At 34.3% G+C, this 27,480-nt stretch overlaps 3 protein-coding genes across 5 annotated transcripts; 2 read left to right on the forward strand and 1 right to left on the reverse strand.

Annotated features, from left to right (window-relative positions):
• The first annotated feature begins 355 nt into the window (after nucleotides 1–355).
• On the forward strand, nucleotides 356–6,461 carry LOC135834597 (PR domain zinc finger protein 10-like). Its single transcript, XM_065348516.1, has 6 exons — nucleotides 356–590; nucleotides 3,115–3,149; nucleotides 3,243–3,450; nucleotides 3,546–3,626; nucleotides 3,720–3,858; nucleotides 4,032–6,461. The coding sequence occupies exons 1-5, from the start codon at nucleotides 576–578 to the stop codon at nucleotides 3,771–3,773; spliced, it is 393 nt and encodes a 130-aa protein (XP_065204588.1). The 5' UTR covers nucleotides 356–575; the 3' UTR covers nucleotides 3,774–3,858; nucleotides 4,032–6,461.
• A 480-nt stretch (nucleotides 6,462–6,941) lies between these two features.
• On the forward strand, nucleotides 6,942–8,688 carry LOC135834599 (uncharacterized). The gene is made up of 5 exons (XM_065348520.1): nucleotides 6,942–7,280; nucleotides 7,428–7,500; nucleotides 7,574–7,656; nucleotides 7,750–7,927; nucleotides 8,014–8,688. Exons 1-5 carry the CDS (start codon nucleotides 7,194–7,196, stop codon nucleotides 8,202–8,204), a joined length of 612 nt encoding a protein of 203 aa, XP_065204592.1. The 5' UTR covers nucleotides 6,942–7,193; the 3' UTR covers nucleotides 8,205–8,688.
• Nucleotides 8,689–8,712: 24 nt separating this feature from the next.
• On the reverse strand, nucleotides 8,713–13,395 carry LOC135834598 (uncharacterized). Of its 3 annotated transcripts, none has more exons than XM_065348519.1 (5): nucleotides 13,167–13,395; nucleotides 12,931–13,050; nucleotides 12,620–12,830; nucleotides 12,324–12,518; nucleotides 8,713–9,060 (listed from the first exon to the last, which is right to left on the reverse strand). In XM_065348519.1, the coding sequence occupies exons 1-5, from the start codon at nucleotides 13,236–13,238 to the stop codon at nucleotides 9,032–9,034; spliced, it is 627 nt and encodes a 208-aa protein (XP_065204591.1). In that variant the 5' UTR covers nucleotides 13,239–13,395; the 3' UTR covers nucleotides 8,713–9,031. The 3 variants fall into 3 exon arrangements, with proteins under 3 accessions (XP_065204591.1, XP_065204589.1, XP_065204590.1); XM_065348517.1 differs by having other exon boundaries at nucleotides 12,931–13,068; nucleotides 13,167–13,389; XM_065348518.1 differs by lacking the exon at nucleotides 8,713–9,060 and having other exon boundaries at nucleotides 11,406–12,518; nucleotides 12,931–13,068; nucleotides 13,167–13,389.
• Nucleotides 13,396–27,480: the final 14,085 nt, after the last annotated feature.

A 27,480-nucleotide genomic window follows, 5' to 3' on the forward strand; every position in this document is an offset into this window, starting at 1 on the left:
AAACCTAAATCCAGCACATGAAATGTTTTTCTTTAAAAAATATATCTGCAAGAGTAGGTACCTACCATAATATTGGAATTATTTTCAAATTTTTCCTCCAGGTGGGTCATCTTCAAAAACTCAAAAGTCAAAAATGTGTTTTTTGTGTCACAGGCTCACAGCAGACCACCAAAGAAAATTTAGCATCATTAATATGAAATATTTGCGAAGAATCCTACTGAACACGAATATGAAGTTAGGCAAGGTACAGCCAGAGGAATGAATACCTACCTATGACAGGGTGGAAATATGCCGCACTCTTAAAATCTACATGTTTGGCAGCACTGAACACAAAATCTGACGTCATCAGCGCGTGTAACTCAGTAAACTGGCCTGGAAGTCAAAGAGTTTGCGCAGATTGACCTCATGTTCTCATGTATGATTTTCTATGCGTTTCTTATCAAAATAAATGTGCAGTGAAATTGTGAAAAAAACGTGGTTTGCTTTGCTTTGCTCCTTGTTTTTGAATTTGAGTTGTTTTTAATTTTCAATTATACTGTCGGAAGTGTCGGATAAAATATCTTCAGAATCACAGAATGTCAAAGTCAAAGGTAAATACCTAAGCATGTTTTCTTGTTAATTAGAGCATGTAGATTACGAATCAGTCAAATAAGTATTTTACAAGATATGTATCAAACTAAAAATACGAAATAAGATACCTTACTTCAAATTGTGTATTTTGCGGTTAGGTAATATGACACATCTTATTTTAGTTATTTCAGCACAGTAAATTGCCGAATTGATTCATCATAATCATAACCGCTTAAAATGGCGAAAAATCAATTTCAAAATGTACTACTTACAATAACATTAGTTTTTTAATCACCACAAAAATTCTAAAATTAAAATTAAAATCGCCAAGAACAAAATAGGTAAATAGTGCATTTTACAGAGTTGTAATTGATTTGATCAATCACTTTTTTACATAAAATGTGTGTTTTACTCGGTTTTATAAATTATTCCATCCATTCAAGTTTTATAATGCGGTTATTATTTTGGTGAATGGTTGGTGCTCAGTTACCAAAGATTCACCAAAACGATGATGCAATGCACTATGCATACTCTTAATGTACATCATTATTTTGGTGAATACTTAGTTGGTGCACAGTCACCAAAGATTCTCCAAAACAATAATGTGCAATTGTTCACAAATTTTCTGGTGGAAGTCTGTTGGTGGCCACCTAAGTCCCATCAAAGAAATATTGATTGAATAAGGATTTGGTTGGGGCTTGGTTGTTATCCGAATACAGAATTGTTTACTCGTCGTACCTGTTTGACAGCGTTTCCTGTTAGCAGCTCTCTGCATCTGTGAAGGTATTACGACCTTGGAACCTGCAGAGTTGTGGAGAAAACAAAGTCAAAGTTTTAGTTATCTGGTTACAGCCGCGGAGAGGCATTGTTTCATGTTTTAGGCAAATATAGGTCTGGTGGAGGTTTGGCGGCCATTCACCAATGTCTCACTAAAGAATTATTTTGTTCAAAAAAAGTCTGGTGGTGAATCCTCACCAAAAAATTATTAAACAAATAATAATTCTTTGGTGGGACTTTGGTGGCCGCCACCACAGATGCACCAGAAAATTATTGAACAACTAATTCTTTGATGAGACATTAGCGAATGTTGCCAAACCTCCAGCAGACCTATATTTGCCTAACACATGAAACTATGCCCCTCTGCGGTAGTAACCAGATAACCCAAACCTTGACTTTGTCAAAAGTCTGGTGGTAAGTCCCACCAAAGAATTATTTGTTGGGTCATTGCACTTCAATTCGACCAAGAAAGGGTAAAGGCGGTCTGCAATTTTTTTGAAATTTTCCCTGTAGAAAGACCTCTTGAAGGGATGACCTATGGTGCAAATCGCAGCTCTCTAGCCCTTTTTCAAAGGCTGCTAGGGACTGTCAAAGTTTTCAGTGAACTTGAGATATCATCCATTCCAGCAGTGGATTACTCATCGATAATGGTGATGCCTACCAAAAGGGAACTTTTTCCGATAGTTGAGGAGGGTTTTGAAAGGCTTTCTGGTGATATCATAAAAATCAGTGTTGCCATTTTTTTTTGTAAAAAAAATTAGCTCGAAAAGATTCAAAACGTGGTTTTCATATCGTTCAGACTCTCAAAAATTCTGAAAAAAAAATTCATTATGAACAACTTTTCAAGCTGAACAACACACTCTCTCTCTCTAAATTTGAAACAGTGAAATTTCACTGCTTAGCAGTCACGACATTTTGGCTTCTTAAAAGCAGTAGTTTTTTACTGCAAAACAGTGAAAAATGCATGCAAAATTGAAAAATTATATCGCTGTCAGTATGGTTTTTTTTGTGGTGCCCTGACACAAAAAACTCATTTTTGAGTATTTTTTGAGCTTTTAAAGATGATTCACCCGGAGGAAAAATTTGAAAAAAATCCAATTACAGACATTACATTACAGTACATACTCGTGTAGATATGGTATATTTTCGACCAAAAAAAATTTGTAATCTTGAATATTAATGAGTAGTCATATCCTAAAAGTGAAAAATTCTAATATTCTTCCTGAGACTTTGTTTTTGTCAAAAAAACATTTTTTGAAAGGAAAATTAAAAAGAGGATGCTCAATGGAGCAATTTTGGTTCCGAGATATGGCGGTTTCAAATTATCTTCTGTTAATATCTTCCCCATGGGGAGCCAAAAAATGTTGAAAACATTCACGTGGCAAGATTCATGTCTCCTATGGACATTTTAGGTGAATTCAAAATTTTTTACTCAAAACTCATTATTGTGGGTGAAAGCTTCATTCTTCAGGAAAATTTTGATGTGTTTGAACCAAAAAAAAGTCCGAATGCTCTACTGAAATAAACCTGAGAAAATTTTTAACTTTTTAGTTTTCCGTATGTATTGAACGAACTGTACGTCCTAGCAAAAGTCTGATGACAGGACCTACCTATCTAATCTGAACGAGAATTGAATTCTTTACGATTTCGGGTTTTAAGAAATTTTTGTAGAACGTTTGGTTTCAAAATTCTACGTTTTTGAAGTTGGGAGGAAAGAAAGTTGCTCGGTAATACAATGTGTTTAAAACCAACTTTACAATGTTTCAGATGTCAAGTAATCGCAAAAAGGCCGAAAACCGCACGTATGTATTTATATAATTAAGATGTTAACATTATTTTGCGTTCGATTTTAATTTACCTGTATTTATGTACTCCTTTTGTGTTATGTCCTGTAGAAAAAGTTGCGGCTACTGCGAGGAAAATTTTATAACAATTGCTAGATTACGTACCCATATTGCTTTGGAGCATAAAGATGAAGCTTCGAAGTGTTATCTTTGTTTGGAATTGTTTAATAAATTCCCACCTTGGGGTACGGTGCGAAAACACTACGCTAGATTTCACAAAAACGATAAATTATACTTCAAAAGTTTGGAATTGCATAAGGTAATTATCGTAATCTTTCTGAACATGAATTAGGTACCTATTGAATACTTTTAACTTAAAATTAATTGTAATATTACCTACCTATATGTCTGTAGGAGGCGTTTAAGAACTCAAAAGATATGAAACCTGACAATAAGGATATGAAACAACCTTCCTCATCGGGAAAAAAGTTAAAAGTAAGTCTCAGACTGTACCAGCATTTTATCATGGTACATATCTGCCAGAAGTATTTACAAGTTTCATTAATAACTACATTGATGTGTTTTCAGCAGGGTACAGAAGAACAAGAAAATCCTAACTCTAAAGGCAATTCTCGAAAGTAACACGTACCTACTAAATAGTCCCGAGTCCCAGAAGAAAAAGAAAAGGTACCTACAAAAACAAAGCCGAATACTTTGGTTATAGAAGGTAGGTCTATGTTATTTGTACAAATTTTGGTGTATGCAGATTAAAAGACAGTATTAGGCATAATACATTATCCTTTTGGTGAATCTTTGGTGACTGCGCACCAATCATTCATTGAAATAATGAAATGTTATTTAAGTTATCTGATAGAATAATCAAAGCCCTCGTATCTGTAGGATATGAAATTCACGGTCCACGATCGGCGCACGGTCCTATTGCTGTTCCTGTTGCTGCTGCTTCATCCTCAGCATTGCAAACTTCGACTACTGTGGAACATATTATGTAAGGGCAGCATGAACTTATATTTTGTCCCGCTAGCAACTGAAGATGAAGAGATAATTTTATTTTAATTCACGGAAGAATTCTAAAAAGGATATGATCTAAGATGAATATGTATACATACGTATTAGAGACCATCTACAGTTTTGAATGTTTCATCATGCAGGGTGGTTCCCAAGTCCCCCTAAAATGTCCAGAAAATGGAAAAAGTTGACAAATTGGCTATTCTCACTCGTCTGTTGGCAAAAAAGTCGCAATTGAAAAAAAATAAAACTTTAAAAATTTCAACACGAATAGTTGCCAACTGGATTTTTATAGTTAAGGTCCCTTATCTGAAGTAGGACATGTATTCCCAAAAAACGAAATTCTACGGGTCAACATGAATTTTGGCTGTGTTTTCAATTTTCTGCCTCAGATATGTTTTTCAAGTCTAGGAAAATGTAAAATAAGTTGATAAAATTGGAAATTTCAACGAATGAAACAGGTTAGTGAATTTATGGATTAACTAAAAGTGGGTTTGGCAAATTTCCTTATCAACTTTATTTTCATGATGTACTACTCTAATTTTAACCACTAAAAATCACATAAACAGTCATGGTGGTCGAAATTAGAGCACCCTATAGAAACAAAATTTGGAGAAATCTACCAAACTTGAGTTTGACTAATTCAAAAATTAATTAATCTGATCTGTAATATTAATAGTCAAATATTGTACCTATATTAAGTCGTAGATAATGCTGATTTTGGTGTATTTTGACGTTCATTATAGAGCATTTTAAAGAGTGAGCGATATTAGGAACCAAAAAATTTCGAATTCAATTTTGATTTATTACTGACGAAAACCATTCATAAAAACGTTTAGAATATCTTGCTGTCTGCGAAGTTTTGATGTATTCTGGGGGAAAGATGAAGGTGTGATTTAAGCCATTTCAGGGATTTCTATATCTCAAAAAGTGTCAGATTGGCAGCCAAAAGAAAAAATGTGGTCGACATTAGGGACTCTTACCCTTAGTTTTGAGTGTTTAATAATAATTAGTAAGTTTTATTGCTGTATAAGTATTATTTTTATCAAAGTATTGGTACCATTTTGTTTTTATTTTTGAATTTTTATTCGTTTTGCTCATTAATTTGTAGTTTTTTTGTAATTTGAATTAAGTAGTCCCTAGTCCCTCATTTTAAGTATTTTCAAAGTAACATTTTTTTGTTTATCTACTTACAAATAATACTTAATCGTATTCGTATTTCTTATAAAAAATCATTTAAAAAAAGCTGTTTAACGTTTTTAGTGCATAAAACATTTATTTACAAAGTACTTGAAATTCAACTATAATAGGTATTAAGAATCTGTATTATTTGGCGACATTTTGATTCCCCCTCTCCATTCTTAGTAAGTATAAATTTGATTTCCAACAATTCACGAAAAATTGATCTTTTTGGGTATTGAAATTTTGGCTGGTCGTGTATTTTTACACGCGCTTTCAATTCAGCTTCACCTCGTTCAAAAGTTTTTAAATTTTCAAAAAATTTTTCAAAAACCCAAATTTGGTTTATTTTTTAATGTAAAAATTGAAATTTGATTCAAAAAATTATGGTAAAAGAATGAATGTGGTTTCCATTCTATTTTAAATCTCTCAAATCAGAATTGATGGTGGTTTTGTCAAACCATTCTGGATCTTTCAGTCCATTTTTGAATTCTCTAGTACTGGAAATAAATTTATATGAGGAGGACCAGCGCAAAATTCATCGCATGGGTATGTACTAATTATTAGATCCAACACTCTTTGGAGTCTATTCTCGAAATCTATTCTAACAAACTTCATTAATTGACGAATTTCGTTATTTTATTTTACAAAAATCCTCATTTGTGCTGCTGGAAAAAATTTTGAATTTAAACCAAATCGATCGAGGATCGAAAAAATCCTAAACAGGATTAATCTTAAGTTACAGGAACTGAATTTCATTTGGACTTTTTTATCGCAATTTTTCTAAAATTAGAATTTCAACAAATTCACTGGAGGCTCCAGAATGACTCGAATGAACCATCAAATCAATTTTCAAGAGATTGAAAATAGGGAATGAATTAAATTTTAGCTTTTTATTTCAATTTTATCATAACAATGTTTTCGTAAAAAAAAAGGAACCAATTTTTTTTTCCAAATCCTTAAAAACCAAAAAATAAAATTCAGCACTTAAAATCAGGTCTGGTAGTAATTTTTGGAAACCATATTTTTAGAAAGAGTCGAATTCGAAGATTTCCAGAATTTTTAAAATATTTTCACCAAAGATTGTCAATTTTACAGTAGAGATAAGTGAAGACTTAGGTCTGTTCAAACTGAGGGAAACTGAAAAATTGTACTTGATTTAAATTCTCTGAAAATCAAACAAAATGTAATTTATCAATTTCTCCGAATAAACGTCCAAAAAAAAATATGATGAAATCGTTTTTCAATATTTTATTTCCTTCCAAGAAATGAAATCAGTTATTATTTGGTTTTACAACACAGGTTATTTTACACCGATGTCGTTTGGATTGCAGCATCGACAGATGAAAGGAGATGAGATGAAATTTCACATGATCTGATGAGCAGCCGAATAATTTGAGATCAAAAAGTGCATGGTAAAAATTGATGTATTGGATAAGATTTTTTATTAGGTACCTAACCTACCTACTCATTAATTTGTGTAATATGTAATATCAGGAGTAATTATCAAATTGAATATTTTCTGCAGAAGTATAGGCAAACCACACAGAAATATGATAGGTAAGATTTCGTCGTTCAACGTTAAAAATTCAGTACGTAAAAATATGAATCGTGAAAGATGTTGAATATGTATCTAGACCCACCTGCAATAATTATCGCGCAGTTGCACTGATTAGCACACTTCCTCCCACATTACCAGGTTTGTTGATTCAAGTCACTAAAAAGCCAAAATTTTCTTGCTTCGGTATCCTTATCAGTTCAATAATACGCATCAGCTCTCATACGTATGTTATGTTTTTCCATCATTTGTGTCTTGATATTTGATGGTAGCTTGTGTAATTCGCGTACTCTTTAATTATGGTAAATTTCAAAATGCATTTTAAACCTGTAAATTTTGATTTAAATGTGCGAACTGTGACTTCCATTGTTTTATGGCTAGATTTGGTGAGTACCTACCTACTGAACCTTACAATATGTTATGTTACTCGTAGCTTTTTTAGCATTGAAATACTTCAACTTTGTGTACAGATATTTCTCTATTTTTGGTACAGTGATATTCACTCAATTTGATGTTTATTTTTTCCTCTGTAGATCGTATGTAGTTGTGTTTCACTAGTGCATTTATCTCAAGCTCAAGCCGAATTTTGTTTAAATAAAAGTAAAGGTAACTGAGCAAAATTCACCTACTTACGACTTGTAATTTGAATCAAGTAATCTAATTTCTGTGTATTTTATAGACTGCAGTTTCCATTTTCACATCGTCGAATGTCTGTTGACGAACGTATTCGTTACTTTGATTGCTCTATATGGAAATCGACATGTAAATATTACCTAATCGACTACTATTTCTATGCATTATTAGCCTACTACCTTTTAACTAATTCTTTAATTAAATTTTGATCAATTTTTGCAGAAAAAACCAGCATTGTTTTTTCCATACATCGTTATCAAAGTCTTGTTCATCATCACGTTGGTATTTTTAATGATATACAGGGCAGAATTCACACGTACTGATTCGACATCCGAGTTCCATAACTGGTTACCTGCTCCTATCGATTTAGCTAATGGAATAGCTCTTTTTATATTTTTTGGTAAGCATTACCTATTTATTTCTATTTCTCGTGTACATATTTTTGAGAGACCATCTTTTTTATTGATTGCGTTTACGATGTGACAGCGTTTCAATTTTATGCTGTTTCCGTGATGATTTTGAGTTATAAGAAGACCGTTGAAATATTATCAGCTTGTCGTCCTGGCAATAAAACGTTCAAATCGGTTGTATCCATATGGATTGGAGATGATTCTAGAACGAATATGAATATGCACAGTAATGATAGTACTTGTATTATTGAAACCGAAAGTAGATAATGTGTGTTATTTTGTATCGTGTTCCACGCTTGTATAGCATAATTTTTTTTTTTTTTTAATTTCTAAATTTGCAGCGTATTTATTTCTTTTCATTATTGTAAATACGAACTGGTTGTGTTCGATGCTTATATGTTTTAAATCAAATTATCATTGAGAAAAGCTATCAGCACGATCAGCGAGTATATTTTTATTATTTTTGTACGGTTTCCTATTTTTTCTTGCATTTTTTTTTTCAACTTCAGTTTTATGTAAATTGTAATTTGATGATGAGAAATTTGAAATTATTTATTCTGGTATATTCGATGTTACTTTTGCATTAAATTAAGGTCCAAAATATGTAGAACTAAACATGACTTTGAATTTTTTTTTAAATTTAAATTTTATTCATCGTAATTCGTAGTTGATTAATACGTCATTTAGTAGCTATAGCTAACATTTAAATGACAATGATGATGAAATATCACAACAAAGTGTCTTTCTAATATTTTAGTTTTTATTCAATAATGACTAATTTACAAAAATGGAATGGGATAGGTACAAGTTATTGAACGAGAATCAAATCTGACAAAATTAAACTGATTTTTGGCTACTTTACTTTAATTTTGTTTAAATCAGAAAATAAATCATTAATCATTTTAAACATTCCTTAGATAAGTATATAAGAAATTTCAATTGAAAAAAAAGGTACTTACAAAAAAAAAAAAAAAAAAACGAAAATGAAAAGTGAAAGTAAAAGTAAATAAGTACCTACGAGTAAGTACTTCAAAAAATTGATAGTAAGTACATAAATGGTAAAATTTATACGCCAGAACAGAATCAATACATTTTCATAGCTTTTCACCAAAGAGTGCAATTCCTGTGAACAAAACGCAAACAAATGCTCAGAAGTGAATTGAAAGCATTACAAAACCGCTTTAAGGGTTGCAATTCTCTTCTCAACTAACGATGTTTCTTGAAAACTATCTTAATTGAATATCCATAATTGAAAAATTGCTTTATGAGTAAGTGTAAGAGTTATAATTGTAAAATTGCTCAGATTATTGAAAAATAACCAAGTAATAATGACATCTCATTAAAATAGAACATAACTTCATGAATATTGCATAAAACATCATTGAAATTATGCAAAAACTGCCAAAAAAGGGGTCATTCCATGTCAACTCAATCAACGTTTTTGAGTCATGTCTTTCGATTTCGCTCAAATTTTGTTCACAGTATAAGTATACCCACCCAGTAAGTAATTACCGCGCAATCAGTTTGGTCCCAGCCCCCTCAGGGGACAGGTGGGGGGGCTTCCATTATTTTCACATTGTCTCGAGGTACTCAACTTCAGCAGCCCATTCCTCCAAAACTATGACACTTTGATCAAAACTGATTTCACAGTTCGAAAGGGCATTGAATTTAGAACTTTTTAAGCATTTTGAAATTTTCAAAAGTTGAAAGATGAACTCTCAAATCGAAAGTTCAAATTTCAAAATGGCGCTGTAAGTGGGAGCTACCATTTAAAATTTTGAAAAAATTTCCATAGATGAACCTTTTGATGCTTTTTTGAAATATTCAAGTTTCGAGATGGGATCTCTCAACGGAAGGGGAGCACCCCCACCCCCAATTTTGGGCGAAACTTTCGAAAGAAAATCTAGGGCATGTGACGTATCGAATTCTATGTTTTTGGTGATGCTGAATACGAATATGACGTCATATTTTTGATAAGACCCCATCCATGGCCCCCAGCACCTGTCCAAAAGGGGTAAAAGTTCAAAAAAGTGTTTTGTTCGTGTGACACATGGAATAGTATGTTTTTGGTGACGCTGGACACGAATATGATATCAGATTTTTGATTGGACCCGTCCACGGCCCCCAGCAGCTCCCCAAAAGGGGTAACCCCCAAAAACATGGTTACATTCATGTGACACATGAAATAGTATGTTTTCGATATCGCTGAACACGAATATTGCCATAGTTTTTTTAAATCGACCTCACCCATGGCCCCCAGAACCTCCCCCAATAGGTAAAAGTCTAAAAAAATTGTTGGGGGCCGTGGATGGAGTCCAATCAAAAATCTGACGTCAAATTCGTGTTCAGCGTCACCAAAAACATACTATTCCACGTGTCGCACGAACAAAAACACTTTTTTGAACTTTTACTCCCTTGGGGTGGTGCTGGGGCCATGGATGGGGTCTTATCAAAAATCTGACGTCATATTCGTGTTCAGCGTCACCAAAAACATAGAATTCAATACGTCACATGCCCCAGATTTTCTTTCGAAAGTTTCGTCCAAAATTTGGGGTGGGGGTGCTCTCCCTCCATTAAGAGATCCCATCTCGAAACTTGAATATTTCAAAAAAGCATCAAAAGGTTCATCTATGGAAATTTTTTCAAAATTTTAAATGGTAGCGCCCACTTACAGCGCCATTTTGAAATTTGAACTTTCAATTTGAAAGTTCAACTTTCAACTTTTGAAAATTTCAAAATGCTTAAAAAGTTTTAAATGCAATGCCCTTTTGAACTGTGAAATCATTTTTGATCAAAGTATCATAGTTTTGGAGGAGTGGGCTGCTGAAGTTGAGTACCTCGAGACAATGTGGAAATAATGGAAGCCCCCCCCCACCTGTCCCCTGAGGGGGCTGGGACCAAACTGATTGCGGGGTTATTACTTACTGGGTGGGTATACATTGTAAACAAAATTTGAGCGAAATCGAAAAACATGACTTTCAAAATCGCCTTGTTTTGGTTGAGTTGACATGGAATGACCCAAAAACGACCATAAAGTTGATGAAAGATGTTCATACGCGTAATTTTAGTAAATCCAAACTACTCAAATTATTGAACATCATCGAGAATTTAATAAATAATAAGTAATAATCGTCATTAAAATAGAATAAAATTTTGTGAAAATTGCATCAAAGTATTAAAAAAAAAATAATAGAGATAGAAATTATGAGATAAGCATTAAAATACTTACTTAATTGAAAATTACCAAAAACAAATGAAATTCTCGAAACACGATCAAATTTCAAAAATGCTTCAAACAGCCTTAAATTATTAATTAAATTGCCAGAAAATTAGGTATAGAAAATCAGCCAAATTGTATGAGATTGAATTGAGAATTGCAAAAATATGGCGAATAAAATTTGTTGAAAGATCACAAAATTCAGAAATAATATGAAAAAAATGGCTAAAAATTGTAAAAAAAAAAATAAATAATAACCAAAGGTGGAATTTTATTAGGCTAAAACTGGACAAAATTTTGTGAGAATCACAAATGAAACATACTAATTAAATAAAACCTATTAAAGTGATATAAAAACAATCAAAAACGACTAAAAGTTGATATTATAACTCGAAAGATGAGTAGATAAATGATGAGAAAGCTGATTTGAGAGAATACTTATCGATAATGATTCCTCTAACACATTTAAAAACGTATTTCAGGATCCTCCATTACAAAGAATGTAACAAATTACAAAACCGCTTTATGAATCATGATTTTTCACTAAACTAACATCGTTTTCTTGAACTATGGATTCATCATCTAAATTTTTTGGGATATCAATACTATAAATTCGGCATTGGCAATGTTTGGCAAGATGCCAAAATGTTTAAAGCTCAAGTTTAATGAAACGAAATACGTATGATTACTTACGAGGGAACCATTTGAAATGACACTCAACGATTTGAATAAAACCGAGCTAAATATAAGTAGAATGTTTGAAAAACCTTGTAATTAAACTTTCTGGAGCTAATAGTTCATTTTTGGCTCTTCCAGAGTGATTTTGAATTTGTAGAGAATTTCAGCAACTACATAAAACAGTTGAGAATTTGAAAAAAATTAATTTGTAAAATTTTTAAAAATTTGACAAAAATTTAGAAATGAACTTCAGCATCTGACATTTTAATTGCAAAGGTCTTAGGATAATAGGACATGTTCTATCGATTTAGTTTATATATTGTAATGTAATTAATGTTGCTCGAATCGGAGAGTGAGTGCCAGTTCAGGATGGCTATTTGCATAGACAATAAGTAGGCATAGTAGATTTTGAGTAGGTACGTTCACACAAGCAATTCATTTTTTACAATAATGAGAGATAAGCTTATTAAATATACACCATCAAATAATACCATTTCCATATGCTGACATGGCTGATTCAATTTCTTTAAAATCATACGAAGAAGGAGCGTCTGGAAAGCCTTTTTCGTGAAGTCCTGATAGATATTTTACATCGCATCTTTCATATTGTCTCGATCTTGATCGACTTATTTTACGATTATGATCTTCATACTTATACAAGACCTCTAAAGAGTAATACTTGAAAGCTGAAACATCGAAAACAATTATCAGGTAGTACCTAATAGGTATCTTTAGATAGGTACCTAACTTAAAAATACCTATAATGGCTCATAATTTAATTACTCACCAAAAAAAATCGCAATGAAGAATAAAACAATCAAAATATACATGTATTTGAATACTTCTTCTTCCTTCACATTTTCTGTAGACTGATCCGCTAATATTTGCCATAAAATTCCGAAAAAATATCTATAAAATAAGCAAATACTCAAGCACAAGTAAATGAACACTTCGCCGAGCATAATGACAATTGAACAGGAAATCATGAACGGGTTTTTCTGAAAATTTTCAAACAGAAAATATTATAATTTTGGTTCATTCCAAAAGTTGATCTACGTAGGAAAAAGAATAGGTAAGGCAACATGTGAAGTCTTATACTTTAATAGTAGCAATGATTGTTGCCATTAATATGAACCACTCGATACATGCGTAAATTCCACGTATTTCAGTATCACATTCGAGAAATGATATCATCGTGATTCCAAATAAACCGTTCATCTGCATAAAACAAATGACCTGAAAATAGAGCGTTTCCGATGGAAAAAATACTCACATAATATGTAGGTAGGTACCTATTGGCTATTGTGTTTAAAAGCGCAAGCAAATCTACTTACTAAATTGATACTGAGGACGATAATAACGAGGATACGATGTGAATTTTCACTTTTAGGAGTATTCGCACTCATTTCCAAGACTTGTTATCAACTTTTTAGAACTAAATTAGGTAACGAAAAGCACACACGTGAAGCAACCATATCAACATTCAATTGTGAAATATTCGAAACAATTGATTCAAGAAAATATATCCAATGGGTAGAAGTAGGTACATTTGTCAGCATAATACGAGTAATAAATATTCGTGTGTGTGATTTTTTCAACTTTGATTATGTTATATGTAGTAATTTGGCAAAATCAGCATTTAGCGAAATAGTAACTTACTCGTTTCGTAGTTTATTTATTCCTACCCACCCGTACCTGCCTCCAATACACGATCAAATTGTGTTTTCGTGTTCTACGTGAATCGACGCTGATGACTGCAAGAATTTCTTTTTTAAAATCAAACTTTCTAAAAATCTATCAAGTAAGCATTCAAATTCAAAAAAAATGTTCAACTCAAAAAATACACACCTCACATATGTATAGAAAAAAAAAGTTTCTTCACTTCTCGACATGAAATACAAAATATTGAGAGCTTTTCGTTTGGGCCTATTGATATGAGGAAATATGCCTTCATCGCCTAAGCGATGATTAAATTAATCATCACCATAGAGATGATGAATAAAATAACTCCCTTAAACTGCAAGTTCGGTAATGTGTTAACTCCTACTACTGTGCTACTCCTACTACGTAGCTATAACGTAATCGCGCGCAGCAAACGCATAGAACGCATCCGATGCACCCAAAAATAGTATAAATAGAGCAACACGGACGCGAGCCAAACTAGATGTATCTTAATCAAGTTGAACTTGAACAAAGCTCGTCGCGAAGAGTAGTTCTTGGTCAAAAAGTGTATTTATGTAGATACGAGTAGATGAGGTCCTCTATGGGTCATTCATCCCTTTTATTCAGTCTTCACCCACTTTTAGTGGTTAATATGTTTCTCGTTTCGTGATTTAAATTATCGTATACGTAATTAATCGCGTTCACACCGGAAATCATCCGATTATGCTGGCCATCGATGATTATCCTAGAAGAATAGGTACCTCGTGTAATACATTGCTGTCGACCGGCCTAGTATTAGTGAGCCACCCTGAAAGAGACAGTAGAAGCGGACATTATGTGAGCCTTGGTGAGTAACTTCACCACTATTTCCGAAATTGCATGCAATTTCTAGGGTACTTAATTACCCATCCTCTGTAATTAACTAACGCGTGTCGTAAGGTATAAGCTTGTGCATGTACCTATTATAAAATAACTCTATAGTTATTCTATACTCTTTGATCTTTATACCCATTTTAATATGTATTTGATTTCATTATTTCTGATTAACAATAAACATATTATCACTTTAGTGTAATTAATATGAGTTTTATTGGTAATTAGAGATTATTTCTGTGAAGAATGAGCTGCATGACTGAAACCTCTCCGATATTTTGAGCTAACCAGGCGAGGCATAAATTCACTACCTTAGGGAATATTTCTTGATTCAATCACGTAGGTAGGAATTATGATAATAACCATCTATATCAATCATGCCTGATCTCACTCTATCATATTGGCGCCTAACTTCCGCGTAATTCTTCCGAAAATTGCAAAATTTTCAGTCCGACTTACTAAAAAACCCACCCTTAAAAATTTAAATGTTTCAAAATTTTCAAACTTTTCGATTTTTTTTTCAAGTTCTGTCAAACTCGAATTTCAAATGGTTCTCTTAAAGAACACAATTCGAGTGAAAAAACATGATTTTCCAAGATATGTTGCATGTCAAAATTGACTAAATCACTTAGTCTGGCGCCTGACGTGGATGAACCTCTCTAGAAAAAATTCATACATGCCATGTATCTTCGAAAACTCATAAACTAAAAAATTTAAATTTACCAAAAATTAATTTTTGAACTTTCTTGAATCCAAAAAGCTCGAAAAACGAGCATAATTCAAGATAAAAATTACGTTGCAATAGTAAGCTTTTGACCTTTGAATCTCAAAGGCCAAAATGTCTTAAAAAATTAATTTTTAAACTTTCTTGAATTCAAAAGGCTCGAAAAAATGAGCATTATTCAAGCTAAAAATTACGTTCCGGATTAATCTAAATTATAACCTTCCAAAATTTTTGATTTTTTTTTGATTTTTTTTTTTTTCGTTTTGATTTTTTTTTAAATTTCTTATACCCCACTAAAATTGCGTTTTTTGCCTCGAAGTCTCGTAGATAGGTCTTCTAGTTAAAACGATAGCTCATATTTTAGTGAGAAAAGTTTCAGTACATAATGCTTACTAACACTATGCTAAAATAATGTAGTATATTTGTATGTACATAAAATGAATTTTTCCAAACACTCTTTCGTGCATAAATTGCGAATAGGGGCAGGGAAAGATTCTAAAATACTATTCGATTCATGATTCGTAAAAATACAGGTCCGAGTCAAAATAATAAATTCTTTTAAAAAACGAAAGTGGTTATTACTCTGTGACCTACATGGTGGGTAGGTAGCTGCGGCTATATCATACTAATCGAGAAAAAACTCCCTGCTGAGCAAGGTGTAAAACCTGACTAGTCTCGAGGGAGATAATCATCTCGAGGACCATGGTAGAATCGTGATGCCCTGGTCACTGTGTATTTACAGAGAATATCATTCATAAAATAACAACCAAAATTTCATCTACGTAAAACTCTGGCTTCGTAAAAAATTAATCTCTGACTTACATGGTGGATAGGGGATCGCAGCTATATTGTGCCAATTGAGAAAAAACTCCTCATGAGCAAGGTGTAAAACCTGACTAGCCTCAAGGGAGACAATTATCTCAAGAATCACAGTAGAATTGCGGTACCCTGGTTGCTGTGTATTTTCAGAGAACATTAATCTTAAAATAATTACCAAAATTTCATCTAAGCAAAATTTTGACATCATAAAAATTACTAGTCTTTGTCTCACATAATGGATAAAGGATCGCAGCTATATTGTGCCAATCAAGAGGGCTTCCCCCAATGAGCAAGATGTAAAATCTGACTAGCCTCATGGGCGATAGTCATCTTGAGAATCACAGTAGAATTGTGATACCTCATTCATTATGCACTTTTGAAAATTTTTAAAAATTCAAAAAATTCAAAACATTGCCATTCTCATAAGACTCTCATGAAGGATATTTTACTCACAGAGAATCATGGTACTCCCCATGAGCGATTGGTAAGTTTGTCTCCTAAAGTGAGTACTCTACCATCATGTGAGTCTATCTTTGAGAAAATAGCAACCAAAAATTCACATAAAATAGCATAAAAACTTGAAAAACGTCTATATAATTAAAACAGCAATAGAACAAATTTTTTCAAACACTCTTAAAATGCAAAAATTTAGAATAGGGACTAGGAAAAAATTCTAACCAAGACCATTAGACTCGCGATTCGTAACAGTACAAGTCCGAATCGAAATAGTTTAAATATTTTTGAATTCAATTTAATTGCTTCTTGACCTAACTAACCCCTTTGTGGTGTATTTTCGGACATTTCTATGAAAATTACGAAGACGAAAATCTGAAAATACAACACAAATAAGGAAAAAATTCTTCCGAGGTTAATTTTGTTCCAAATGGAACAGATTACCCATCTGACGAATTCGGACCTAAAATCAGGGCAAAATTGCTATTTTTTGCCAAGTTCGAAGATGAAAATCTGACAACTTGGCAGAAAAGTGCAAAATTACCTACAAAAAAGGCAAAGCATAAAACTTTGATCTTTTTATGCTCATAACTAAAGTGTTCAAAATTCCGAAAACGTCTGTATAGTTAGGTTAAGAAAAAATTCACTCAAGCTCATTCCTCCCTTATGGAGTGCAATGATAACTTGGGTGAGACCACCCAGTTTTAAAATCATCAAAATGTCATAATTTTGATGAAAATTTCTTGGCCACTCTAATTTAGTTATTTTTTATGTACCTAGTAATATTTTAACAGCTTGGTGTATGGGTAAAATAAGCAGTTCAGCTCATTTTATTCAAGTAGGTACCTAGAAACGAATTTATTTCTTGCTTTTTACAGACGAAAATCTGTAGAAAAATGGAATAAATTCAGCCTATAAATAGTTCGTTGATTTTCTTTCTGTAAAAATTTTCTCAAGTTACCAGTGAGAAAATGGTCAAATAGCCTGCATGATCTGGGTTATTTGATCGAATTTCACACTGGCTACATTTTCTGGAAAAATGTATCTATCTGCTCACTCTATTTTGACTCTGTGTAAGTTCAAAATTTCGAAAATCTAGCCCAAAAAGATCGTTGCAAAGACTCGAAATCTCCGAGGAAACTTTTTAAAAATACAAGATAAAAAATATCTAAGTTCTCAGTAGAAAAGAGCGTGATCTTTTTCCATATAAAATGCATAGGTACAATACCCATAGAGAATCTTCTTTGTATCCAGCTCATATAGCTGCATACACGTGCCATGGCCTTACAGAGCCTTTACTTTTGAATAGAATTCTTTGTTTAAAATCTCCGAGCCGAAATATTCTCACGAAATCATAGCGCCAGTAGATAGTCATAAAAATTAATAAGCAAGAGACTCGAACATCTTTCGTTCAAGGCGTTGACATTTATTGCTCTAGCAATAAAAACTGTCACTATTTGGTCACTTTATTACACCTATTTCACCAAAACATACAGAATCTTCTCGGATACCTGAGAACACCTTTTTTGGTATAATAAAAACGTCATCATTTGATTACATTTTTTCTTACCTATTTTTTGGACATAATAAAAACGTCTAGATGCGACTACTTTATTACACCCACTTGCTGGAGTATATAGATGCTCGGCAACGAATACGTAAACGACTACTGAATACAGCATAGATACATAAAGGCTGCCTTTATTTTCGTCGCATGTAAAAACTAACAAATACCAATAGCTATACAATTAATTGATTTAACATTTTAATATTTTTTGCTTTTCTGTGGTGGCCACATGGGAAACTGGAGAATATTAACATGCAATAATTCAAATATTCTGCTTGACATTTTGACAGTTTTTTACAATTTATTACCATTCAATATTTTTCTGACATTTTTTTATTATTCTTATACCTACAAGTATAAGAAAACGAAAACAGACATAAATACAGTAGCTAAATACTCCGATTCATTTTTCAAAATCTATTAATTCAATCATTAATCTGTCAGCCTGATTGTTCTATGCATATGTACATACTAACAATAGTCAAATACTCCGATTAATTTTTCCAAAATTCAATAAATCTAGCCATTAATCTGTCAGCCTCATTGTTCTATGCCGATACATACACTAACAACCCCTAAGATATTCCAATTAACTTCTCAAATTTATTGATTCTGTCAGTTCTTTCTATACTTAAATAGAAACCATGTACTAACAATAGTTAAATACTCCGATCCATTTTTTGTAATTAATTCATATTTTTTTGATTGTTTTCTGACAGATTTATGTTTTTTACAATTCAGCCAACATACACATTTACAATATTTCTGTACCATAAATTGCAGATACCAGACATTAATTGATACAATTTCTGACAAAAATGCTACATCTTGACGGATTTATTGGTCAAAATAGGGATGATTCAATGTAAATCAATGAGTTGAAATAATCAAAGCCATAAATTTCATCCAAAAATGAAGAAAAATGAGCTTGAAATAGACTTTTATTACTCAAAGCGGAGAAATTCAGCGTGAGAAAGCACATAGAGCTTAATTCTCACGATCTTTTGTGGGAAAAGGACTACAATGAAGTTCCCACCAAACCTCCAGATTTCCACTTCTCTTTTTTGTCAAAATAGGCATCCAAAATCACTATATAAGCTCAACTATCTGATCAGTTCGACTATTCTCTGTGTGACTTTTGCTCAAGTTAGACTTTCGCGTTGGACTCTCGCGTTGGACTTTCGTTCGCACTTCATATTTTCGTGATTCTATGAACACTCCTCCAGCTTTGAACACACGCAGTAGGGTGAGTAGAAAACCTTGTAAATTTTTCGAATTTCGTAAACGTGATCGGAAATCGGTTTTTAATAACATCAGTGAAATGGAACAGGAAAATAGCCAAAATTCCACTCACTCCGTCTTTAGTGATCATTCTCAGGCATATGCTAAAGAGCATGTATATGAGGATATGAGTGACTTACAAACCCCAAGTGACGAAGGGATAGGTACCCAACAGTACTCTCGCCCCTTTGAACCAGAACTTTTTAAAGATACTACCAATGAGCAAGTATTTGCAATTTTTCAAAAAACTTGGGACTGGAATGAAAAAATTGATGCCGAAGTAAAAAAGAATTTTGAAAATCAAAAAGATAAAATTCAAAATGCCACAAAGGTAGCATGCGAGGCAAAGGGAATTGGAATTTATGTCAACTCTAAACTTGCTGATCTTGCAACCCAAGCTCATAACAACCTGAAAGAAGCAGGAACCTGGGTTGATGAATTGAAAGAAAAATTAAAATCTACTCGTGTTGCACTGATCGAAACAAATAATGCCACAAAAGGAAATACTTTGGATTTGCAACGAATTTCTGAGACAATTGACAAAATTTGTCAAGAAACTAAAAAGCGTGACGAAGGTTGTGCTCAAATTGTCAAAGAAATTAATAACATCAAAGAGAAAATCCAATATACTCCCTCGGCAAGTGGCTCAAAAGTTAAATCTCTCGCGATTGATGCAGGATCTATAAAAAGTGCAGGTATTACTTTCACAGACGACCAACTGCACTTTCCGCATGAATTCTTAGACGAATTTGATGCGTATTTTTCGGAAACAAATGTAGCTGAAAGACATAAGATTCTGGCATTTAAAGGGGTGATTAATACAAAAACTCGTAAATCATTTCTTGAGACTGTACGAAACGTACGAAATTACCGCGAATTGAAAAATAAATTTCTGGACTTCTACTGGGATCGCAGAGCTCAAAATGAAGCAATGAAAGCTTGCAGATATGAGTTCAACTCTGCGGAAGACCTCAAAGATATGGCGAATAAAATGGCCAGATGGGCGAAATCACTTCGAAATCATCGCCATAGAAGTGAGGATGAAATTATCGACATCCTGATAGGGAAAGCTCCAGAAAATTACCAGACTAGACTAATGGAAGAGGGACAGTCTATGGATGATTTTCTTGAAAAATTGTCCAATTTGGCTAGAATTCAATACGATCCTGAAAATGAAGTACCTGTTAGGTTTCAACGAAATTATAGACGTAAATTTGATGACCCCCCCGTACCCGCGCCTGTAAATAATTCGCGATACACTAATAAGGGCACACCTTCAAATGAGCAGTTACTGGCAATTTATAATCTCATCTCACAGAAGGGGATTCCGAAAAATTTTAATGAAAATTTCACCAACAATCGCCAGCCAGTTCAAAATGAAAAACCATTTACGTTCTCACCACCAACTTCGTCGAATCTTCCTGCAACGACTTATCCTCCGAAGGATAAGCCAGAACAGAAAACGATACTTCAAAACCCCAATCAAGTAAAAAACCCAAATACGACTACTTCAAATCCAACACCCAAGCCATTTGGTATCGATAAAAATGGCAATTTGACAATTAACAGATTTAGACCAAAAACTCAATCTAACACACCCGCGGCTGCCGTACAAGCAGTAGAATTTGATCAAGATTTGGATGAATATGTTGTAAACCAACCACCCCCAGAAGATTTAAATGATCAGGTGGCGACATGCAACATGTTGAACACAATCTTCGCAGATGCGCCGGAAGAGTTAGATTTGCAAACGATTACTGCTGCCTTGCAATTAATGACAACCTCTCCCTCCGATGATGATGAAAGCTCTGCTTCGGGAAACGAAAGCCACTAGGTAGCCGAGGGGCAACTCCTAGTGCCTTCACAGCCCCCTCAGAATTAATTTTGGAAAAATATATTTGGGTTGGTGATGGGTTGAGCCATTACATAGCACGCGGCGAAGTAACGTTATCAAACCATTTACCTGACTATTTACGCGATCAATTAGCCCTCGAAGAATTACACCGTAGGTTACAGAGGGCTAATTTCCCGAAAAAATCTCACTTTATAGTCTCTGCAGGTCAGTTAGAATTCAATTTTTCGCGCAAACCGTATCACATCATTGAAAAACAGCTACACAACATAACCGACTTATTACTTGACAAGGGTGCACAGAGCATAATTCTATTATTCCCTCTGGTAAAACCACGCACACCAGATGAATATGATATAAAATTGTCTCGTTATGTCGACTTCAAGAACATATATGTACGTGTAGCCAACAATCCTAAGATAAAATTCTTACGTATGCCAGCTATGAGCTTTTTGGAAACAGAAATTATTCATAGTCAGGGTAAACAATACACCAGACCCAGAGTTGGTGCACGCAAAGAATTACTGCCAATAGAACAAAAATTTCACTATGTCTCCGCAATAAAACGATATTTCCCTTCAATCACGGAATACCGCGACGTCCGCAATTTACTCATCTCAGAGATAGCACGAATCGAATCATTCAAAGAAAGAATGGCGACACTTCCCACTCAAGCAGAAGTAGAATACTTGGGAAGTGACACCAATGAAAACACAACAGAAGCTCCAATTTATCAAATTTTAACGCTCAAAAACTCAGATTTAGGCAATAGACTCAAACCAGAAAGAAAAATTAAGAACGCGATTCGCAATCTCTATAACGACCCTGCAATTCTATCAGATTCACCAACAGCTATGAGTTTGGGTGAAATATTAGTCGCAAAAATCAATGAACAACGTTTCCATAAAATGAAGAAAAAACAAAATATCAAGTTCATTGATGCGATAGACAACACTTCTCTCAAGAATGAGAAGCCTGACCCAGTAACCTCTTCACAACTTGTGACGCAGAAAACTAATGACCCTGCGTGTGTCATACCAGTCACAATCGGTGCCAGAAAGGTTGCGTTACAACTCGATACAGGGGCACTTCCTAATGTGCTCTCTCGTTTAATGGTCAAAACATTCCTTGAAGAGGCTCCGAATTGGGTGAAATTCATAAAACTCAAAAAACAAGTCCAACTTAGATTGGCCAATAATACGCTAATTCCATCTGCGACGCATATCATTGAACTTCAAATGATACTTGGAAATGAAATGATAAAAGTGCCATTTTACATCATTGATGCACCAGGTCAGACATTCATTTTGGGCAGAATCTCTATGGATTACTTAAAAATGAAGTTAAATGTACCCGAACGACTCGTAAAATGTAGACCAGAATTTTGTGAAAAATTCACAATACCATTCATGCACACTGATGAATTTCAAAGTGCATTGACGGTATTCTCGTTGGTTACTAATGAACAAGAACATGAAACATTTTCCGAAGATATGTCTGACACTCATCATACTATCATTGAACAAGAAATCTTTGAAGAGCGTAGATTGGCTCAACGTACTTTTAAAGAGAATTTACGAGCTGATCTAAATATGGCTCTTGAGAATGGATCAATTACATTTCAACAAGCGATCCGAGGGTTTGATAGACTACAACATTTTGCCGATATTTTTGACCTCAACCCTGGTAAATACACCGGAGAGCAGGTTAAATTCACGTTTCAAGAAGGAAACACACACCTGCAACCATGGAGAGGAGAAAAATTCCGACCTAGTAAAAAATTATTGCCTGCTTTACGCAAAGCAATAACTAAAATGCTCGCTCTCGGTATCATCGAGTATTCACACTCATGCTATATTAACACCTTAGCACCTGTAGTTAAGAAAAATGGAGATATTCGCTTATGTCTCGACGCTGACGAACTCAATAAATTCCTAGTCAATGTCTTAACTGAGCCAAATACAATCGCAAGCATGCTCTATGACAATGCTGGCGACAAGTTCTTTTGCACCCTCGACTTCACCGCAGGCTTTTGGCAACTTGAACTTGATTTGGAATCACGTAAATTTACTGCTTTTCAAGTTGAAGGGCAAGTGTACGAATTCACCAGGCTACCTTATGGGCTCAAAATCTCATCAGGTGAGTTCGTACACATGATTAATCAAGTCATTGAAAATGAGGACGGAATTACAAAATACGTCGACGACATAAAAATATCAGGAACAACTTTTGAGGAAACTATCAAAAGACTTGAAAAAGTCTTTCACCTCATAAGAGAGCACGGTCTGAAGCTAAATCCAACAAAAACTCAATTTTTCAAAAATTGCGCTGATCATCTTGGTTTCGTAATTTCAGATAAAGGAATTGGAAAACAAAGTGAAAAAATTAGAAAACTAGAGGAATTTGAAAAGAAACACACTAAACGAGGAAAATTCTCTCTATCCAAAAAGAACGACATTTTGGCTTTAGTTGGCAATACCGGCCTCTACAGGGATTTTATTCCTGAATATTCCCAAATTGTAAACCCCATTTACCATCTTACGAAAGGTGATGTACCTGTCGAATGGACAGAAAAACAACAAAAAGCCTTTGAGACCTTGAAAGCTGAATTCAAGAAGGACTTCAAACTACAACAAGCTCCAAAGGAAGGTGATCTGTTCTTGGACACCCAACTCTCTGATGACTCGATGAACGGAGTACTATTTTATATGGTCGAGAATGACAAACGAATCATCATGTTCATCTCGATAGCATTTAAAGAGCACCAGAAAAACTTCACCTTATTTGACCGAGAAATTATGTGTTTGGTAAAATGTGTTCAAAAATTACAAATGTGGCTACATGGTCGACGAGTCCATGTCAGATCTAACCTTTTACCAATAATCAACCGATTTCGAGAAATTGCTCAAACCCACCGAAAGGCGGCTCACTGGGTAACCGTTCTAAATTGTTACGATATTATTTATGATATGAATTTTTCAAACAAGGCCCTTTATAAAATAAAGGCACCTGAATTAGAAGTTCACAATGTTGAAATTCCGGATGACTCAGATCCAACAGAGCTGGAACCATTTGAACCTCAAACTGAGCCATTGGAACCTCACTCACAAGAATTTGAGACAGGAATTGCACCCCTGGAAGTCAAATTTCTTGCTGAAAATATTCCTGAACTTCATAAACGTCTCAGAAACATCTCGTCATATCAACAGACAGACACGACGTGTAAAAAACTCATTGAAATTCTTGAGGAAAGTATCCCGGCGAATAATAAAAAGCAAAGAGATGCTCAGAAAAACAAACTTTCGAAATTTGAAATATTCAAAAATGTCAGAGGGGAGAAAATTCTCATGAAAAAATTAGAAAACGGTTCAAAAGTGCCCTGCCTGCCTAATGAGCTTTTCTATGACACTGTTGATTACCTACATTGCGTATATGGCCATGTAGGATCTACCAAACTTGACGTAATATTTCGCAGGATATTTTATCACAACAATTCATTGGCGTATATTCGCGAAATTTGCAACGTATGTATTGTCTGTAAGGTCAATAAGAACTACGCAAATCATAAGACTATTGAATATGCACACATTGAAGCATACGCACTCGGAGATGTTCTATCAGTCGATTTGCTTGGACCTTTACCTGCAATGAAAAATGACCCAAAATACCTCTTGGTCACAAAAGATGTTTTCACGAACCGGACGTGGCTACGAACATTATACAATATCAAGAAAAAATCAGTCTGCCAACAAATGGCTACGGTGATTTTTGATATTGAAAGCCACAAGGTAAACATCAAGAAAATAATAACAGACAATGGCTCACAATTCATCTCCAGTTCCTGGTACAATTTACTCGAAGAACACCAAATTCAAGCGGCTCACACCAGTACATACAATCCACAATCTTCATCCGTGGAAAGGACGATGCGCTGGATTGGAGACAAACTACGAGTAAAAATTAATAAGAACCACAATCCTTACCATTCACATCTTGGATGGCAAGATATTATCTCTGAAATTGAGGATGAATTGAACAATACACCAACTTCATTTGGATTTAAACCCAATGAAGCCTGGGGCATCGCAGATGTTATTGGATTACAAATACCCCAGACGTGTGTAAAGTTCAACTTCAGGAAAGAACTCATCAAAATTCATGAGAAAATGATCAAACGCGAAATTCCATCTGTCTCGACTGAAAAATGTCTCGAGGAAACGTTAAATCCCGATATTGACTTGATATTTGACACAGATGGTTACGTCCGTGTTACAGCGGATGGAGCCTGTTCAAAAAACGGTGACGCGAATGCAATTGCTGGAATAGGTATTTGTTTTGCGCCAGACTCAATTTTAAATATTTCAGAACGTATAACGAGCACTCAATACCCAATTTCGAATAATCTTGCTGAATTAATTGCAATCCGTACCGCTTTGCAAGTACTTAAAGAAAATGATATCCAAAAAGTAAAATTATTGAGTGACTCGAATTACGCAATAAAAGCGCTCAACAATACCTGCTCATTATGGCAAACCAACAACTGGAAAAATTCCCGGAATAAACCAGTTCACCATGAACATCTATTCAAGGAAATTCTCGAACTTCGTAAAGAGTTCGAAAAAGTCGAATTCATCCATGTTTTTGCAAGAAAACATGAGTTTACCAACATCATCGCTGATTCATTAGCTAAAAAGGCTGTCTATACTATCGAGCAAGACAACCAAAAGATAAATGAAATGACCCCCCGTCAATTAGTTGAGACTTTTATTCGAGAAAAAAGAAGGCTGAAGAAAATAGAAGAAGAGTACGCCTTCAATAAAAGTCACCCCGACCCAACATTCTTTAAGAAAGGAGATTGGGTTTTAATGGCCAATCACAAACAATCATCTTTCGCCAAACAAACTTCCGGCAAATTATATGAAAAGAAAACTGGACCATACATCGTTGTCCAAAGAAATGGCCATAACTGCTATCTTTTGGAACCAACTGATGACGATGAAATTAACAGAGTAGCAAACATTCGCCAATTGACTCTTTTTATTACAAAAGAGAACTTAGAAAAGTTGAGAAGCGAAGTTTGCCTTAAATCTAGCATTGACTCTCGCTCATTAGAGCAAAGAATCAAAGAATTTCTTACTGACTATCGAAATGAATCTGAAATCGACAGTGAAGATGATGAACTATACCTCGATTCAGATCAAGAAGATGACACTGAAATTGTAATCAGTAAGAAAGACTTTCGAAAAGCGTCTCAAGTGGTCTTACAAGAAGTAGCAAAATCAGCTCGTGAAAAACGTGCTGAAGCACGAAATAAACGACCTGAAAAGGCGCAAGCTACAACACATGCGTCTCAAGACTCAATTCTTTCGCAATCCCAACCCTCTACTTCAGGGGCACAGGATGAACCCCCCAGCGTAATAAAAAGAGCAAGAGGTCGTCCACGTAAGAATAGGGCAATTGAATCTTCGTCTCAAGAGACTATTTCAACAATCGATGATAGCCAAGACAGTCAGGATAGCCAAGATTCTGACGATGAAATATTTTTGGATGCTCCTATGACGCTCCAAAATTCACCTGATAATGACCTCTCCAATGCTCAAAACCCATTGGACACCCCACCTGACTCTGTAATTCCAGAATCGCAACCTAGCGAAACTTCAAACGTTCCTAGGGCAGGGGCAAGTGCTCAAAGGCCTACCTCATTACCAACTAGGACACGATCTGAACGAGTTCTCGCTAGATTACGGACGAAACCAGCGACACACTGGAAAAAACAGCTCGAGACAAAATTCCTAAATTACGTATCTGATAGCGATCAAGAGCCTATTGCTCGTTTTTATGAGATGGTTCCTGATGAAAAATCAGACGATGAAGGAAACCAACCATGGAAAACCTAATGCTTTGCAGAAAATCCACCACTTTATCGTTGTGAATTGAAAGATGTACAAAAATTCCCCTATCATATGTCCTGCTACATCTTTCGACCTCAACAACAACCACTCATTAAGACTGAAAAGTGTACAAAAACCCCAAGATCATATGTCCTGATACACTTTTCAGCCATAACAAAAACTCAAGAGATGAAAAATAATCTCACCAATAGCTAATCATCGCAATTAAAAATTCGCAAAATCACAAGATCTAGGTCTTGTTACATTTCTTAATCACCCATATTTTTTTTTGTTTGTTTTAATCACAACATACACCCAACAAGCAAAGCATTAAGGATAAGTCAGTGTAAATATTTTTTTTTTTTGAGTCTTATAACCCTTTCTACTATCCTATTGTGGTATGTATACTTTTACAGATAGAAAATTACAATCTAAAATTGCTTGGAAGTACACCAAAAAATACCTTATCATATGTCCTCGTGCATTTCCAAGTGAAAACATTTTCTTTTCCTCTAAATTCAAAATT

Source organism: Planococcus citri, chromosome 2 (assembly GCF_950023065.1).
Source record: "Planococcus citri chromosome 2, ihPlaCitr1.1, whole genome shotgun sequence".
Taxonomy (NCBI): Eukaryota; Metazoa; Arthropoda; class Insecta; order Hemiptera; family Pseudococcidae; genus Planococcus; species Planococcus citri.

Excerpts from the sequence above, each read along its gene's own strand:
- LOC135834597 (XM_065348516.1), top strand. Across the intron at positions 3,150-3,242 it reads AAAAAGGCCGAAAACCGCAC|AAAAAGTTGCGGCTACTGCG; the intron begins GTATGTATTTAT and ends TATGTCCTGTAG. Across the intron at positions 3,627-3,719 it reads CATCGGGAAAAAAGTTAAAA|CAGGGTACAGAAGAACAAGA; the intron begins GTAAGTCTCAGA and ends ATGTGTTTTCAG.
- LOC135834598 (XM_065348517.1), bottom strand. The coding sequence starts at position 13,238 with ATGAGTGCGAATACTCCTAAAAGTGAAAATTCACATCGTATCCTCGTT. Across the intron at positions 13,069-13,166 it reads TCGTCCTCAGTATCAATTTA|GTCATTTGTTTTATGCAGAT; the intron begins GTAAGTAGATTT and ends CTCTATTTTCAG. Across the intron at positions 9,061-12,323 it reads CATGTCAGCATATGGAAATG|GAATTGCACTCTTTGGTGAA; the intron begins GTATTATTTGAT and ends TTTTGTTCACAG.
- LOC135834599 (XM_065348520.1), top strand. The coding sequence starts at position 7,194 with ATGGTAAATTTCAAAATGCATTTTAAACCTGTAAATTTTGATTTAAAT. Across the intron at positions 7,281-7,427 it reads TTGTTTTATGGCTAGATTTG|ATCGTATGTAGTTGTGTTTC; the intron begins GTGAGTACCTAC and ends TTTCCTCTGTAG. Across the intron at positions 7,501-7,573 it reads TTGTTTAAATAAAAGTAAAG|ACTGCAGTTTCCATTTTCAC; the intron begins GTAACTGAGCAA and ends TGTATTTTATAG.